General features: G+C 43.2%; 1 protein-coding gene across 1 annotated transcript; it reads left to right on the top strand.

The window, feature by feature from the left end:
• The first annotated feature begins 12,281 nt into the window (after window positions 1-12,281).
• LOC147313699 (chloride channel CLIC-like protein 1) lies at window positions 12,282-17,854 on the top strand. The gene is made up of 9 exons (XM_086263450.1): window positions 12,282-12,537; window positions 12,623-12,730; window positions 14,007-14,117; window positions 14,264-14,485; window positions 14,795-14,935; window positions 15,040-15,139; window positions 15,457-15,554; window positions 16,211-16,357; window positions 16,504-17,854. Exons 1-9 carry the CDS (start codon window positions 12,406-12,408, stop codon window positions 16,681-16,683), a joined length of 1,239 nt encoding a protein of 412 aa, XP_086119576.1. The 5' UTR covers window positions 12,282-12,405; the 3' UTR covers window positions 16,684-17,854.
• Window positions 17,855-18,233: the final 379 nt, after the last annotated feature.

Genomic DNA, 18,233 nt, shown 5'->3' with positions numbered 1-18,233 from the left:
GTCGTCATCATAACAGGTACATCCTGTTACTGCCGGATGCTCGCTTGTCATCCAGACACATCAGCAGCAGTTCTGCGACAAACTGCTCCTTTTGCAACCCCAAGCAAAACATGCTTAAACTTTCACCTATAAATGATTCTCTCTAACTGAGTGTGTGTGTGTGTGTGTGTGTGTGTGTGTGTGTGTGTGTGTGTGTGTGCTAACCACAATTGCACCCTACTTCACCTCGCCGACTAGCTCCTGACCTCTCACCAGACAGAGAGACAGAAGCCACTCTCATGTATGTACTAACCTGAACTGAAACTATGTATATATCATCTACTAAATAAATGTTTTAATCAAGCACCTCTACTAAAAGCTTAATACAAAAATATGAACTTATCAATGATAATAAAAATAACCTGATATAAGTGTTTTGTAAGCATGTATTGCAATTTCTTCTATGTTCTAGTTTCCCTCAGCATGTATCACCTGGACAGTCACGCCAGTGAAGCTTAAGACCCTTAATGAACCAAACATCAACTCAAAATAAGCGCAGATATGCAATGTGTATAACATAATTATAACTGCATCTGAAATACAAAGTTAATATGATAACAGTATGCATAAACATCTTAAGGCCATCTTAAAGCTATCTGTTACATTGTTAAAGCAATGATCATACTGCAGATTATATTATGCTGGTAAAATACTTTTGTTCATCCCCACAAAGCCTAAGCCTGGACTCTGTGGGTGAGAAGCACAATGGTTTCTTATGCTGAATCCTAGTGCTTCAGAGACTTTACTGATCGCATCATTGACAAAATATGTGTCCCATTATCTGATCTTATCAGAGTAGGGATGCCATATGTTGGAATGAAATGGTTACATAGGCATTTTGCAACTGAGATTGCATCTGCTTTTTTTCACTGGCCATTTTGAGAATACGTCTATAATCACTAGAGCATATGTTGAGCCTTGACTTTCACTTAATTCAATGAAGTCCATATGAATGGTGTGAAATGGATGAGGTGGTGTGGGGAAATGTCCTCTTTTTGTCCTCAGACTGCCTCGTGAATTGTGTTTTTGACAGATCATGCATGTTCTCACAAATTCTTTTGCTGAAGTTTCGACATTTAAAGTGTAAAAGTGTGTAATAATGATCTGGAGCCTCCCTCCTGATGACACATGGGTTACCCCATGGGTCACTAATGCTGCTGTTCTGTGTAGGGACTTAGGAAGTATTGGTTTTCCTTCACAGATCATCTTTTAGTTGTGCTCCACACTTTAACCATTTCTTTTGTTCTGTGGTTGGTGCTGCGCTTTGTTCGTCTTTAAGGACGTCAAATGGTATTTGCATAGCGGATGCAGACATTAATGTGTCTACAGTTTGTTGTGCGGCTAACTTAGCTGCTTTAGCTGCAAAGTTATTGCCTTTAGTTATTTCTGATTTATCTTTTTGATGTGCAGCACATTTACACAACCCTAACTGTTTTGGCAATATTATTACTTCTAATAGTGTTTGTACTGGGTGTCCAGTGTAATCATTCCTCTGTTCTGCCAAATTTTTGCAAAGTGATGTACTGCTGAAAAAACATACTGACTGTCTGTGTGTATGTTTATGTCTTACCCTTCGTGTAATTCACATGCACGTATTACTGCTGTGAGTTCTGCACTTTGAGCTGAGTATGAGGATGTGAGCGGTTTCGCTTCTATGACTCGCTACATGCAGGTAGAAGGGCTTATCATAGTCAGGCAATGCTAAAACTGTATTTGTCTGTAATGCTAGTTTTAAGTTACTGTATGCTTCTTCTTCTTTTTTTTTGTAGATGCGACACTACATTTTTATTTCAAATTCAAATTTTATTTGTCACACACACACAACCATACACAGTATGACGTGGGGGTGAAAGGCTTGCAGCTGTACAATGCCCGACCATTAAATGACAGAAGAAAAGTTTTACAATATTTACAATTTACAGGTTACTACAAAATTTACAAATTAACTTATGAATTTACAGTAAAGAATGTGCAAATAGCAGAAGAGATTATAAAGATTATAAAGATTATAAATTATAGGAATTATAGGAAATGTGTGGTGACGTGTGTGAGAGTCCAGTCTTATAGTGACGTGTTTGGGAGAGTCCAGTCCTACACCTGGTTCAGGGCCCGAATAGCCTGGGGGAAGAAGCTCCTCCTCATTCTCTCTGTTTTGGCCTTAAAGGAGCGGAAGCGCTTCCCAGACCTCAACAGTGAGAAGAGTCCATTGTTGGGATGGGAGAGGTCCATCATAGTCTTCCTAGCTTTGGACTTGCACCGCTTGGTGTAGATGGACAGCAGGTCAGGGAGCTCTGATTGAATGATGTGTTCGGCTGAGCGCACCTCTCTTTGCAGATCTCGTCTGTCCTGCTTGGTGCAGATGTTTGCCGTCAGGACGCTCTCGATGGTGCAGGAGTAGAAGTTCTTGAGCACCTTCAGTGGCAGATGGAAGTCTCTAAGTCTTCTGAGGAAGAAGAGACGCTGACGGGCTTTCTTAACCAGGGAGTTGATGTGGCAGGACCATGACAGGTCCTGAGTGATGTGGACACCCAGGTATCGGAAACTGTCCACTGTCTCCACTGGTGTGCCACTGATGATGATATTTAAGGCATTTTAGGTCATTTCTATTTTTTTCAAAGAATTCACACATCTTACATATTTCAAACTTTTAAGTTAGGATTTAAAAAACTTCTTTATTTGAACTTTTCCCACAAGGTTCCATTCTTTCTATAGCAGCTTCATATAAAGTCTGCACCAGGCTTTTAATCTCAATGTGGATGCATTGCTCACAGCTCTAAAACTAGACATTAGTAAATCATATGCCTAATCATTATGTGTCACTGTGATCCACAAGTATGATCACAAATTTATTTATTTTTCAAACCAACAACACAAACAAACAAAAACAAGTTGCTGATGGCATGAACGCTTTACACACATGAGTCAGGACACAAAAAGAAAAAAGCTGCTGCCAAAAACAAATCAGAAGTGTGAGGAAAAAACTGAGCTCACAGACAGCTGCATGTGTGAGCTTTAATATCATGCAGCTCCTGCTCTAAAAAAAAGCTTAGCAGTGTCCACATATTTAATTCAGCTTCTTAATCTTGTAGCTTTAGCTGTTGCATACAGGGTTTAGCTTATTAGTTGTTAGTATAGGTGTGCTCTATATCTCAGCAAAGTCTCATCTAGGATGACAGGTTTTCAAGCAGGTCAAATGCCTCTGTGTCACGGGTTGCTTAGAGGATCCACTCGCAGGACTCCTGGGTAGCGTTCAAACAGAGATAGTTTATTACAGATCTTCACCAAGTGTATGTACAGACAGTGCGAGGTTAGTGCTATATACAAGACGTGAGGGGCAGGGGTCCAGGGCTCCAGGGAAAATGGGGAAATCACACACGCGCTCAGAACAGCCTCTCTCCACTCCGCTAGCGACCTGCCACTCCTTCCACACTCCACACGGGGAAACACGGGGACGGGTCCGGGGAATCTAGGAACAAAAGAACACGTTAAGTCTCTGAGACAGAGGCACGGGAAACTTGAGCTAGGTGTGTACTGACAAGAGCCTTCACAACAATCCAGCGTTGAACAGCTGATCTCCTCCTTCTAATATACCAGCTGGTCTGATGAGGCCCAGGTGTGCACGATCCGGGAAGGCGTGGACCGAGGGCGTGAACCCGCCATGAGTTCCGCCCCGGCAAAACAGGGGAGAGGGAGAGAGAGGAAAAAGAGAAGAGAAGGGGGGCTAGGAGTGGAGAGATGCTGATCCCGCAGGTCGTGACACTATGCACTTAATTAGTTTAGATATTTTCTTCCTCTCATATGTCGTTGTACTGAATTTGAGCAACCTTAAGCTTGATGCAGACTACTTCTAACAATTATCCACCTCACATCATAACTGACTAAGGTGCCTCTTCATATTAATATTATGTCATTATTAATGTTATTATCTTTTTTTTTTTTTTTTTACATATAACAGCAATGGTAAATGTTAAGCTGAATTGTTAAATGTTTGTCATTTTTATGTTTACCATTTGTACATAGTTTTAAGGAATTATTTCTGTCCTCCCCTCCCCAGATCCTTAAGATTCTGGGAGGGGGGCGGTAGTGTTTATTATCACAGGAACACCCTTGTGAAGGTCTGTTTGATGTGGGGAAAATTCCTCCCCTTTGTATGGCTTCACTGTGCTATCTAGGGTGAACCATCTAGGGTGTGGGGGAGACTACCCTCTTTATGACCAAGGATGTTCCTCCTGTGCTTTTATGTTATATGACCCTTTGATCAGCAGGATCACACACACACACACACACACACACACACACACACACACACACACATATACATACAATGCTTTGTCTTAAAACCAAGGGGGCGTGGCTTTGTTCTGACGAGGAGGAGGTCAGATCTGGGGGTCATTTTCGTGGTAGACACAGACGAGGCCTCCCTTGCGCAAATAATAGATCGATCGACTGTCTTGTTTTCTTCATGATGAATAAGTCTCTAGAATTAGCGGGGCTTGTGGAAACACAGACCCAACAGTAAATTACAATATTTTATTGATATTTTATTTTGTATCCATCAAGGGCTTCGGGTGATCTGCAGTTTCACCCTTTCCCAAGCTGGAGACATTTTCCTTTTCACACACTTTCCTTGGCTGAACAATGACACAACCTTAATATACCTTATGCATCTCTCTATTTCATTTAATATGTCTTCGTGTGAATTATCTGCTTTCATTCATTCTATTCATTCTGGGCATGGTCGTCATCCCAACTATGTTTCATTGTTAATACCAGTTTACAGGTTGTTATCCTTGCTATTATTAGTTTGAATACATTAGAGATAAGCTCTAATTTAATTTATCCTTTTGTTTATTCCACTTTATTCCTCTTGTATTTATATGTATTCAGTTGGCTCTGTATCCAGCCCTTTTTAAACTTGTACTTTGATCTCTAATTTTTCACTTGATGAGGGATTATTATGTTCTGTTTTTCTGACTGTTTTTCTTTTTTTCTCTTGTTTTTTCTCTTTGTTTTCGTCTCACCTATCTGCTTCTTTTTTTCTTTGGTTTTTTTTTTCAGGCCAGGAAGTATTGTGATTCTTGAGTATGTTTTCCTTTCTTTTTTAAGTCTTTCGTCTCTCCTACTTCTTTTAAAGAGCCTCCTTCAGATGTGTTAGCGCTGAAGGACTACATTTCCCTTCCCAAGTGGGACTTTTATTTTCTTAGGATTTCTCCATCTACAAGCACTGATTTGTCTGGCGCCTGGACATTTCTTTTCTAGCACTGCTCGTCAGCAGTGAGTTTGGTGGGCTGATTCCCCATTTACACAGAACTGCAAAGCCTTCTCTGGCACACTTGACTCGGGAGTGGTGGCTTACACGCCCTTCTACTCCGTGCTATTCATGGAGCGGTGTCAGTTTTATGAGGCGGAACTCAACCTTTCCCCTTTGTCACCAGTACGTGGGCTTTTGCAGGATACACAAACATGGAAGTAGTTCAGCAGTTTATTTGTGCTGTGAAATCAACTTACTTCCAAAACACATATAGACATAGACATTCACGCATTTTTAATAATTTGTCACGAAGTAATTGCAGCTACTTCTGAAACCAGTCTAAATATAATTTATCACGTGTTTATTTCTTTAAACCCTTGCGGCCGGTTAGACCTCTTTAGACCCTTGCGGCGGGCTAGACCTATTGCGCAAAAACCTTACGGCAGTTCAGACCAAAACAGTGTTTTCTCACCCTCAGTCGTCTTTTTGCTGGTTGTTCAGGTCGTCTGGCTGGATCCCAGCGACCAGAACTAATTCACCGGCCTGGACCCGAATTCACATCCCAGGACTTTCTCCTCTACCTGGAGAGGGCTGTCAACAGACTTCGGTGCTGGCTTCCCACGATGTCAGGATGCAGCAGTCAGACCTTGGATTGGAGTCACAGAAACGCGTCTGTTGTTTCCACTCCGGCTCGAAGGACCAATTTAAATGACAGGGGATTTCTAAGAATCTCCCAAACAGTTCTTCAGTTGAGACAACTAAGTTAGAAAACACAAACACTGCAGTTGATTTACTTGCAAGGGCAGCCACAGAGCGCTCGTACTCGCAGAGAGACACTCACGGACTCGTGCTCTGTGACTGTCTGCGTTCTTTATTTATACAAGCTGGTTACATGTGCGTACAAAGATAACAAAGTTATTCCAAGAACTCAAGAGCTGAGGTTCCCCTTTTCTACATCAGTATGTTCTCGGAAAAGAGGAAGCTGTTAGTTGCTAAAATAAGTTTATCACTCAAAAGTTGTTATATGGCAAGTCACGTAGACATGTGGTTTGCTTAGTGATCCTAAAAAGGGCACATTTCATGTAGCTGATCACACTATGTACAATTTTCTTTTAACAGGGACATGGGCCCATCCTCCCGCAGGCCCACCACCCGCAGGAGGCGCCATAGGGGTCGGGCGCACTGTGTGCCGGGCGGCAGCCAGGAGCGGAGGCCCTGGCGGACTGATCCCCGGCTGCCAAGACTGGCAATTGGGACATGGAATGTCACCTCTCTGGTGGGGAGGGAGCCTGAGTTAGTGCGTGAGGTTGAGAGGTACCGGCTAGATATAGTCGGGCTCACCTCTACGCATGGCTTGGGCTCTGGAACCAGTCTCCTGGAGAGGGGCTGGACTCTATCTCAGTCTGGAGTTGCCCCTGGTGAGAGGCGGCGGGCTGGGGTGGGTATTCTAATATCCCCTCGGCTTGCTGCTGGTACGTTGGGGTTCTTGGATGAGAGGGTTTGTTCCCTGCGCCTTAGGGTCGGGGAACGGGTCCTGACTGTCAACTGTGCTTATGCGCTGAGTGGCAGTTCAGAGTACCCAGCCTTCTTAGAGTCCCTGGGTGGGGTGCTGGAAGGTGCTCCACCTGGAGACTCTGTTGTTCTGCTGGGAGACTTCAATGCTCACGTGGGTAATGACAGCGAGACCTGGAGGGGCGTGATTGGGAGGAACGGCCTCCCTGATCTGAACCCGAGCGGTGTCTTGTTATTGGACTTCTGTGCATATCACAGTTTGGCCATAGCGAACACCTTGTTTGAACATAAGAGTGTCCATAAGTGCACGTGGCACCAGGACGCTCTAGGCCGCAGGTCGATGATCGATTTTGTAATCGTATCACCAGACCTGCGACCATATGTTCTGGACACTCGGGTAAAGAGAGGGGCTGAGCTGTCAACTGATCACCACCTGGTGGTGAGTTGGATCAGGTGGCGGGGGAGGACGCTGGACAGACCTGGTGCACCTAAACGCGTAGTGAGGGTGTGCTGGGAACGTCTAGCAGAGGCCCCAGTCCGCGAGATCTTCAACACACACCTCCGGCAGAGCTTCAACAGCATTCTGAGGGAGACTGGGGACATTGAGTCCGAATGGACCATGTTCAGCGTCTCCATTGCCGAAGCTGCTGCATTGAGCTGCAGCTGCAAGGAGGTTGGTGCCTGCTGTGGTGATAATCCCCGAACCAAATGGTGGACACCAGAGGTGAAGGGAGCCACCAGGCTGAAGAAGGAGTCCTATCGGGCTTGGTTAGCCTGTGGGACTCCGGAGGCAGCCGACAGGTATCGACAAGCCAAGCGGAATGCGGCTCGGGCAGTGGCTGAAGCAAAAACTCGGGTGTGGGAGGAGTTCGGAGAGGCGATGGAAAAAGACTTTCGGACTGCCTCGAAGAGATTCTTGCAAACCGTCAGGAGTCTCAGGAGGGGAAAGCGGTGCTCTACCTGCACTGTGTATAGTGCTGGCGGAGCGCTGCTGACTTGGACTGAGAAAATTTGTCAGGCGGTGGAAGGAATACTTCGAGGACCTCCTTAATCCCACTGACACGTCTTCTGAGGAGGAAGCAGAGTCTGGGGATGAGAGGAATGACCCGCCAATTTCCGGGGGCGAGGTCACTGAGGCAGTTAAACAACTCCTTGGTGGCTGAGCCCCTGGTGTTGATGAGGTCCGCCCCGAGTTCCTGAAGGCTCTGGATGTTGTTGGGCTGTCCTGGTTGACACGCCTCTACAATGTTGCGTGGAGATCAGGGACAGTAGTCCTGGACTGGAAAACCAGGGTGGGTCCTCAGCCTCCCTGGGAAAGTCTATGCCAGGGTGCTGGAAAGGAGAGTTTGTCTGCTGGTCCAGTGTTCTGCCTGGTCGCGGAACACTGGACCAGCTCTTTATCCTCTCAAGGATACTAGAGGGTGAATGGGAGTTTGCCCAACCAGTCTACATGTGTTTTGTGGACTTGGAGAAGGCATTCGACCGTGTCCCTCGGGGTGTCCTGTGGGAGGTGCTGCGGGAGTATGGGGTGTCTGGCCCATACCCTTACTCTGAAGGCAAACCATCACTTTTTCAAGTTGTGCAACTTCTCGGCTATTAGTTAGCAAGTATTTACAGACAGATGTGAAAACTTACAGCCACTGTGGCAACCGGCTGAAAACCAAAGTTGTCACAAGGAGGTCTGTGGTACAGCGCCTTCTTTGCACCGATTTCACCCAGCGACCAGTTGGTGAATAACCATTCTTCCCTACAAACCAATGTTTAAATCACATCCGATATGGCTGAAACCTCATTGCTTTGCTTTCTATTAAGCTGACACATACATTTGCCACTTTTCTACCTTTTTCTAACTGCTATACGTTTTTCCATGCAAAGTCTTCCTAAACTGTGTTCCTTTGTATGAGTTTGGACTTTCTATATGTATGTACAGTTTTATAACCTAGACATGCTTCTCTGTTTAGGCAATCTTATTTACCATCACAACCTTCATCACAGAGCCACTGAAGTACTTCGGTCAGGGATTCAGTGAATTTCTTCGAGTGCTCCTCAAAGATCTTCCAGTTACCCTGCAGATCCCAGTCCTGCTCACTACCATGCCTGCTACTGTGGTAAAACCTGTCACCTTATTCACATTATAGAGCTTTCTATAGATGGATAAGATTAATAGAACAGGTCTCTGTCCAGAAGAGCGCAGAAAAGATGCTGCACAGGACCTTCAAGCTCTAAGGCCTTTTTTTATGTATATCTTCTTCAGGTGATTGTGTATGCAAGTGTGCAAGCAGCCTTCCAGAATGGCATCATGGCACTTTTATGCCGCCCACAAAGGGACCCACCACCACCAGAGCTGAACAGACCACCAGAGATGCTGCGCTACTCAGACCTGAGCTCCCGAAGAAGTCGATGATGATGATGACTTCTTGGTTGTTCCTGTGGAAAGTACCAGTGAGTATGAAAATCAGATCGTCAACATGCATGAACAAAACATACACAAACCCCAGACACTTCTCATCATGATCTTAATGTTGTACATATATATTTCCTTATTTCTGCATATTTTGCATCCAGGACAGTTGACAGAGCTCATCTTATGGCCTAAGTTTGGAGCCCTCCAAAGGAACTATACATTTGCCAGTCTGTACATAATTATCCAATATAAATAGTTTGCCTGTCAGTTTTTTAGGTGCTAAAACTCTTCTTAAATGTATCTTTGGGCTCAGGGTTGACTCTTTAGTCTGCCATCTTTAGAAAGAATTTCAGTCTGTGATGTTGGAAATTTGAGGCTGTTTTTGATGGATCTGTCAAGCACAAACCCCTCGCTGGAACAATCAGAGACAATTCTACTACAATGGCCAAAAGCATTGGACACAAGGCAGAGTTCTTTGTGTGATCTCGTGCGAGGGAGAGAACTGTGACGAGCGCTGCTCCTGACACTCGAACCCCAGTCACTCTCAGTTAGCTCACCCGTAGCACTGGTCTTTATTGTGGTACATGAATATGCATAGTCTCATTAACATATGACGTCATACACAGGCATACATGTGAACAAAGAGTACCGTCTGTGTGTATCAGAATCAGAATCAGAATCAGAATCAGAATGGGGTTTATTGCCAAATGTTGAGCAGGTTTACAACATTAGGAAATTGCTGCGGTGCTTCAGTGCAAACATGCTGTCATAAATAGCACTTAAATAGACATGGAAAAAAATAAAAGTAGGGATAAGAATTAAAAGTGCTACGTGGAAAGATATGTGCATGAGATATACATGAGATATATACATGAGAATAAGAATTAAGAGTGCTACGTTGAAAGATATATACATAGAAATTATCCACACCCTCACTTTCCTTAACTGCACTACTGTATAGTTCTGTGTAAACAATCATTCTGTACATACGATAATTTTTAATCCTACAACTGTTTACAACTTGCATAGTTCCCATTTCTGTATAGCTGTATATCTCAGATTCTGTAAAGTTATTTATTTCATATTCTGTATAGTTTTTCATATTTATATCCTGTTCATAGCCTGTACATAGCTTGTACTCACTACAGCCTGTACATACTTATAGTTATAGAATATTCACAACATACTTCATACCGTGTACATTATAACATAATAGACCCATTTCTGTAATATACTTACATATCTATATTATTGCTAATATATATTGTAATATATCTATATCACTAAGCACTTCTGGATGGATGCAAACTGCATTTCGTTGCCCTGTACCTGTGCATGTGCAATGACAATAAAGTTGAATTCTATTCTATTCTATTCTATTCTATGAGTGCAGGTGGTGATCAGTGCCAAACATAGAATGATGCAGTGACACAGCGTAGGGTCATGTGTTAGTGGCGGGTACAGTCATATGGTTATTGTTCATGTGTCCAACAGCAGAGGGGAAGAAACTGTTCTTATGGCGAGAGGTTCTGGTGCGAATGGACCGGAGCCTCCTGCCTGAGGGGAGCAGGTCAAACAGACTGTGTCCAGGGTGAGAAGGGTCAGCTGAGATCCGAGCTGCACGCCGCAATGTCCTGGAGGTGTACAGGTCCTGCAGAGATGGGAGTCTGCAGCCAATCACCTTCTCAGCAGAGCGCACAACACGCTGCAGTCTCTGTTTGTCCCTGATAGTGGCTCCAGCGTACCACACGGTGATGGAGGAGGTGAGGATGGACTCGATGATTGCAGTGTAGAACTGCATCATCGTCCGTGTTGGCAGGTTGAATTTCTTCAGCTGCCTCAGGAAGTACATCCTCTGCTGGGCTTTCTTGATGACGGAGGTGATGGTGGGCTCCCACTTCAGGTCCTGGGTGATGGTGGTACCCAGGAAGCGGAATGAGTCCACAGAGGTGATGGGGGTGTCAGTCAGGATGATGGGGGGGAGTGGGGCTGTGTGCTTCCTGAAGTCCACAATAATCTCCACTGTCTTCTGGGCATTCAGCACCAGGTTGTTGTGGCTGCACCAGGACACCAGACGTTCAACCTCCCTCCTGTAGGCAGACTCGTCCCTACACGCATATGTGTAGGTATGTGTGTGTGTGTCAAGATGTGACCCTGTGAACGACTCCCCAAAGCTGGTGCCAGGAGTCCAGCGGTCCACCTAAACAAAGGGCTCTTATACTTAAACAGATACAGAGTAGGTGTCCTCCAGTACCATAAATCAGTAAGAGAAAGTACGACCTCTCTCATGACCTTAGGATGCGTGGGTATGCCAGAGTGCTCTGGAGGGCACACAGAGTCTTTGCAGACTGCTTAGGATGAGACATCCTATCAATATGCAATTGATTATATAACTCTAAGCATATATGAGTAAATGTTTCTAAGCATAAATGACAATCCAACAATATAAACCTAACAGTTTTTATGCTCACTGTGCGCCCCCTGTTGCATGGCAGTGTACATTGATAAAGATGCTCCATCCACTGGCACCCATCCATTTTGCATTGCACCTCTCAGCTCTTTTTGTAACCTCATGAGTTGCGCTGCTGCTGCCACAGCTGGGTTGAAGACGCATTTAAATAACCTTCCAACGAAAGTGATCTTAAGTTATTGCATCTCGGCATTATTTTAATGTGTCTACAGCCTACATCCTGTGCCTCTGACACTTTATCCCACCCCATTTAGAGCTTTCTTGGATTTCTTTGAATATTCCTTGAAGAAAAACAGAAAAACAAAACAGCTCTTATAACCTTTTTGAGATGTCAGTCATCAAAACTAAATTAAGCACGAGCCTACAAACTTAAATTGCACTCACTTGGTAAAAATGGTAAATGACCTGTACTTGTATAGCGCTTTACATGGTCCCTAAGGACCCCAAAGCGCTTTACACATTCAGTAATCCACACATTCACACACTGCATCACGTGGTTGTACAGTAAAGCGATTCCTTTTATGGTCACGTCTGTTAGGCTGTTTTGTTTTGTTCCCGCCTCACCCTGTTATACTACCTTTAAGGCCATGTGTGAGTCAGTGAGGCCGAAGCTGCTCTGTAGTTGAGCCTTAAACTTAGCTAACAGTGCTAGCTATAGGTGTCCACCTATGCTTGTTTTCACTGTAAAGGAATTAACACTGGATAAGAGTCTGTCTTCTCCCAGCCAGGATGCTCCTCATTGCTTTGTTGTGCAACCTGTTGCTCACTGCCGTGGGCCAGGAGGAGGAAAGCAAGTGGGTCGACCCTTACGACATGACCATGTATGATGCTACGACCAAAAGGATGAGAAAGCCTACTGAGGTTGGGAGATTTTTACTCTGAGTATTGTGAAGATGTTGTGTTGTCCAGCTCAGACACTTAGTTTGTATGTGTGTTTGCAACGCAGCCAGCAAGCTGTGACAATCTGGGCACTGAAAGACAAGAGTACAATCAGGACTCCAGCCAGACTGAGCCATCGCCCTGCAACAAACAAGTGGAGGAGTTAGAGGGACAGGTTGGTGTTTAGAGGTTTTAAATAGGAAAAACTATCTTCAAATTGTCTAATTATACGCCTCCAGGCTTATCGCTTTGTTCTAACTGGTACACAAAACATGAACGTCAACCGTGTCTAAAAAGGCCATTTAAATAAGGTGAACTCAATGTCATGTACAACAAACCGGTTTTACATGTTTTGAGCTGTAGTCTGTTAGAACAGTGTTTCCCAACCCTTTAGTGCCACGTCACATAGAAAAATCACAACACCAAATAAAAATGTCACAAAAGTTCATTTCTTACAAGATATATTTAAAATCTACTCTTAAGTTACATAGTGTGAAACCTGTGCCTGTTTAGTTGAACACAAAGCTGATATTCTTGCAGGAGTTGAAGGAAGACACACGAAGATCTTCCTCGACAGTCCTGAGTCTGTGTTTTGGTTTTTTCTTGTCTTGATAGCAATCATGTTTATAAAACCCATAGATGGGTTGTGGAGGAAGGAAGCAGAGCTGAAATAACTTTGTTTGCCAGAAAGGGAAAATAGTCTGTGATCTTGTTTTGAAGTCTTGGGTGTTTTGTCTAGAAATGGCATTTACGTTTACTTGGAACCTTGGCACTGTTTGACAGTTTTTCAGCAGCAGGCATAGTGGAATTGGCTTGGTTGGTTCCCCGGTGAATCCAATGGCAAGATGAGTTTCATTGTATTATCTTGAGCTCTCCTTTTGTTTTTTTCTGACCACTGCTCATGCCTTCAGGGCCTTCATCTGAGTCTTCTCCAGGACTCAGGTCAGATTCACTACTTTTTTTATTTTCAGATATTTATCCATCGCTATTACCTGCGGCCCTTCTTCTGTTTTACTGGCGGTTGGCAACCCTCTTAATTTGTGCAAGATGTTGCACTGCCCTCTAGTGGAAGAGAATGGAAATTTTCTGCCTATTACTACATGCTCCTCCCTTACCCATCTGGTGAAATTGGATAATCTTCCATGGCACACCTGATGATTTCTCATGGCATACTTCTGTGGGGCTGCACAGTGGTTTGGAAATGCTGTGCTATAACATCAACTGTGGGCAGACAGTGGTTAGCAACAAGACTAGGCTGAGATGTTTAAATGATGGTGAAGTGTTATTACCGGGCTCAAAGTGTATCGAGAAGATATCATTCAGATCCTTACACCACCAACCAGTCTTAGAAGAGAACCTGGGGTCTTTCCCATAATCCCAGAAGCTTTGACTGGGAAATAGGAACTTATTCAGGACAGGCACTTCAGATATTCTGCCTTGCCTTCATTCAGATTGAAGATCATAAGAAGACGATCGAGCGCATCTCACAGCAGCCAACATGCAGCCCAGTGTTCAAGAGATTTCTTAGCAGACTGTTGAAGGCAATACAAAGAGCTGGTGTGGTAGGTGGTCATCTCATGTTTTATGTTGAATTATGAGATTTCAGTCGAGCATATTGTGCTATCATATTTACTCTCTCGTTTAATAATTTTACAAGTGTGGTGGAAAAAAATGTGCAATTTAAGACACTTCTCCCATTTCTCTCCAGCCCAGTGACTCCACAGATGTCTTTTATGATGCCAAACTCAAAATGTCCAAACAAGCCATGGAGGAGATCCAGGCACATCTGGAGAGTGAAGACAGCTGTAGACCAGGCGCCCTGGACAAAGCCATCAGTCAGATACTTGTGGACGTTAAACCGCATGATTATGGGGCCTGGAAGTGGCCATTTGAAGACACCTTTGGGGTGGAGCTGCATACATTATTGAAAGTAATCTCAGTCTTTACTACTGTGACTCCACTTTCTCTGGTTTGAGGCCAACTCCCCCCAAATCTCTTGTCTAGTGTTGTCTCCATGAACAAGAAGGAGAGCTGTCTGTTGATTTCATGTACACTCAGTATGGTTTCGTGAGAAGTTGTCAGTGCAGATATAAAAACATGTCTTTTTTTTTTTTTTTAAACCAAATGTAGCTTTTACCTTTGACCCCCTTCTGTTTTGACTTTTCTTAATGTGTCTGCTGTGTTTTAATGGTTTCTATTTTCTGTAACCACTTAAACTGTTCTCTGCTCCGTTCTCCAGATCGTGTTATTTATCCTGGTTATACTAGTCATTATCATGCTCCAACGGTGGACAAAGATCTCCTGGTTTGTGCTGTTCCAACAACTGTTTGCTGTCTGCTTATTCGTCAGTGTTATCTGGAACTGGTTTTACCTGTACAAGGTAAATAGGAGCCCCTGCAGTTTTCAGGGGTTTCAGTTCAACTGCAATTCAGTGTTTTGACTGTAAAATAAGATGTTTTTAATAAATATGTATATTTTGTTCAGCTTGCCTTTGCTGAGCATCAAAGTAATATATTGAAGATGGAGAATTTCAATGCAAAATGCACTGGAGTGGAGAAAATGGATTGGATTGACAGTTTGAAAGGTATGCCACTGCCAGTGTTGAACAGACATAGCATTGGTATTCTGTGAAAACCTCCTATATCTAAAATATTAACCGGCTGAGAAAAAAACTTCTTTTTATTTTTATTTTTAGAGCGTATTAAATATCATTTTGAAATACATTTCACTGCACAGCCATGAGATGGAGAGGAATTTAAGTCCCTCTGCAGTCATTGTGCAAAATCTGAAGTCTCAGCTGTTTTAATAGTTTTAGACTCCAGCACTGCTGTTTTGGATATATTAATCATATTTAGCGCATAACGTCTGCCTAAGCTTAGGCCTGTATTTGATTTCCTGCAGAGTGGTTTAGAAGCACCTGGACTCTTCAAGATGACCCCTGTAAGAGATACTATGAAGTTCTCATAGTTGACCCTCTTTTGTTGGTATCACCAATCAAGGTAAGTCACTCTGTTCAAGTTATTGAGGTCTTGCAGACACATCACTACTAAACACATAATTTAAATTTGTCTACCATTCTGGACATGTGACAAACATGCTGATAGTGTAGGAGTTTGTGAATCAGTTGCCACACAGACCTGGAGACTTGCTCACGACCATGCAACAACCACTAGTTGTGAGATAAAAAGTAAAAGTTGTGCCTTTTGAAACATCTTAACTGCAGCACTGAAGCACAACTTTTACTCTGAAGGCAAACCATCACTTTTTCAAGTTGTGCAACTTCTCGGCTATTAGTTAGCAAGTATTTACAGACAGATGTGAAAACTTACAGCCACTGTGGCAACCGGCTGAAAACCAAAGTTGTCACAAGGAGGTCTGTGGTACAGCGCCTTCTTTGCACCGATTTCACCCAGCGACCAGTTGGTGAATAACCATTCTTCCCTACAAACCAATGTTTAAATCACATCCGATATGGCTGAAACCTCATTGCTTTGCTTTCTATTAAGCTGACACATACATTTGCCACTTTTCTACCTTTTTCTAACTGCTATACGTTTTTCCATGCAAAGTCTTCCTAAACTGTGTTCCTTTGTATGAGTTTGGACTTTCTATATGTATGTACAGTTTTATAACCTAGACATGCTTCTCTGTTTAGGCAATCTTATTTACCATCACAACCTTCATCACAGAGCCACTGAAGTACTTCGGTCAGGGATTCAGTGAATTTCTTCGAGTGCTCCTCAAAGATCTTCCAGTTACCCTGCAGATCCCAGTCCTGCTCACTACCATGCCTGCTACTGTGGTAAAACCTGTCACCTTATTCACATTATAGAGCTTTCTATAGATGGATAAGATTAATAGAACAGGTCTCTGTCCAGAAGAGCGCAGAAAAGATGCTGCACAGGACCTTCAAGCTCTAAGGCCTTTTTTTATGTATATCTTCTTCAGGTGATTGTGTATGCAAGTGTGCAAGCAGCCTTCCAGAATGGCATCATGGCACTTTTACGCCGCCCACAAAGGGACCCACCACCACCAGAGCTGAACAGATCACCAGAGCTGAACAGACCACCAGAGATGCTGCGCTACCCAGACCTGAGCTCCCAGAAGCGCAGAGTGTCGATCAGGTGACACCCCCCCCCCCCCCCCCCCCCCACACACACACACACACACTTTTTAAAATAATTTTTGTTTAGATTCATCCAATCAGCTTAAATATCAAATTAGACACACAATAGTGGGTTTTGGTGGAGACTAATGTCCTTATTATTTAATGCTTCTGCTGAGATGAAGTTAAATATTCATGTGCAACATAAATTGGTATCTTAATGTTTAATGAAAACTTTTTATTGATATTTTTGTCTTTTGGGGTTTTTTTCTTTGTTTTTGTTTGTTTTGATACCTGCTGATCTCGTCTTAGTTTTTGTAATGCATTATTGGCTCTACATTATCATTACTGTTTGTTTCTTAGCTTGCACCTACCCACTCGAACTCTGTGCTCCTCCAGTCAGATGCCTTTATTAGTTTCACGCTCCCAGTTCAAATCTACAGGTGACAGGGCTTTTTCCATTGCCGAGACTCTGGAACAGTCTTCCCTCTTTTATAAAATCCTCTTCATCCTTGGAAGTCTTCAAATCGAATCTGAAGACCTCCCTATGTTCCAAGGCTTTCAGATCTCCCACCTTTATTCTGTTTCAGCTTGTCTGATCTTTTATCTCGTTGGATGATGTTTGCATGTGTAGACACGTATACATGTATTTTATGTTCACATATGTGTACTTGTGTGTGAATGTGTACATATTATTATTATTATCATTTTATTTTATTTTATTTTTATTTTTTTTACAAAAATGTATGGATGTCACAATGTTTCTGTTTTCATCTTATCTGTTTTAATTCTTTTTATCATATTCCTCTGTTCAGCACTTTGGCCGACACTTGATGTCTTTTAAATGTGCTATATGAATAAAGATGACTTGACTTGACTTTCTGCTTTATATATGCTGGATTTCTGTTGCTACCACAACATAGACATCTGTGCAAGAACAGTGGATTTTAACCATAGTGAGCTTGATGGAGCTCGCTCAGTATAAAAAGCAATGAAGTGGCTGAAATCCAGTGCATGTCATCGACTGTATCTCCGCGTCATCATTTCATTTTTGTCATTTGAGGACGATGATTTACAGTTTTCCCTCCTGTCTGCTGGATGCAAGCAGCTTCAGGAGCTCACAGGCGTTCCAGCTCTGATCTGTGGAAGTCATATTTGATATCAGGAAGTTGACTTTGTTGCTCTGTGTTCATCAGTGGACAAATAAAGTTTTGTCACATCCGTCATGTTTCTTTGTCCAACGTGAGGTTTTGGAACAGAAATTAAACACGGTCCCTGCGTTTCACATTTAACACACTGTAGCTGTCATCTTAGGTGGATGCCAAGCAGCAGTAGATCGTATCAGGAATGTGCTGGTTTCTGTTTAACATAGGACCCGTCTTCCTCCGACCTCTTAGGATATGCTGCATGTATCTGTGAGACTTGGATGTCAAACATAAGGCCTGGCAAAGACACTGTTCCGGCCACTAGATGGCTTTGGGAAAATGTGAAGGATGGCATAAAAATTTGGAGTTTAAAATATTTGTTAATTTAGGTTTTATAGCTTCTCCTTCTGATAAAGACTTCCCCCGTG

This window comes from Aulonocara sp. 'chitande type north' Nkhata Bay, linkage group LG15 (assembly GCF_057382095.1).
Source record: "Aulonocara sp. 'chitande type north' Nkhata Bay isolate Kocher_YH1m ecotype deep benthic linkage group LG15, A_spYH_male_GT1.1, whole genome shotgun sequence".
NCBI lineage: Eukaryota > Metazoa > Chordata > Actinopteri > Cichliformes > Cichlidae > Aulonocara > Aulonocara sp. 'chitande type north' Nkhata Bay.
The sequence above is the reverse complement of the archived record's forward strand: the minus strand, read 5'-3'. Positions and strand labels throughout refer to the sequence as shown.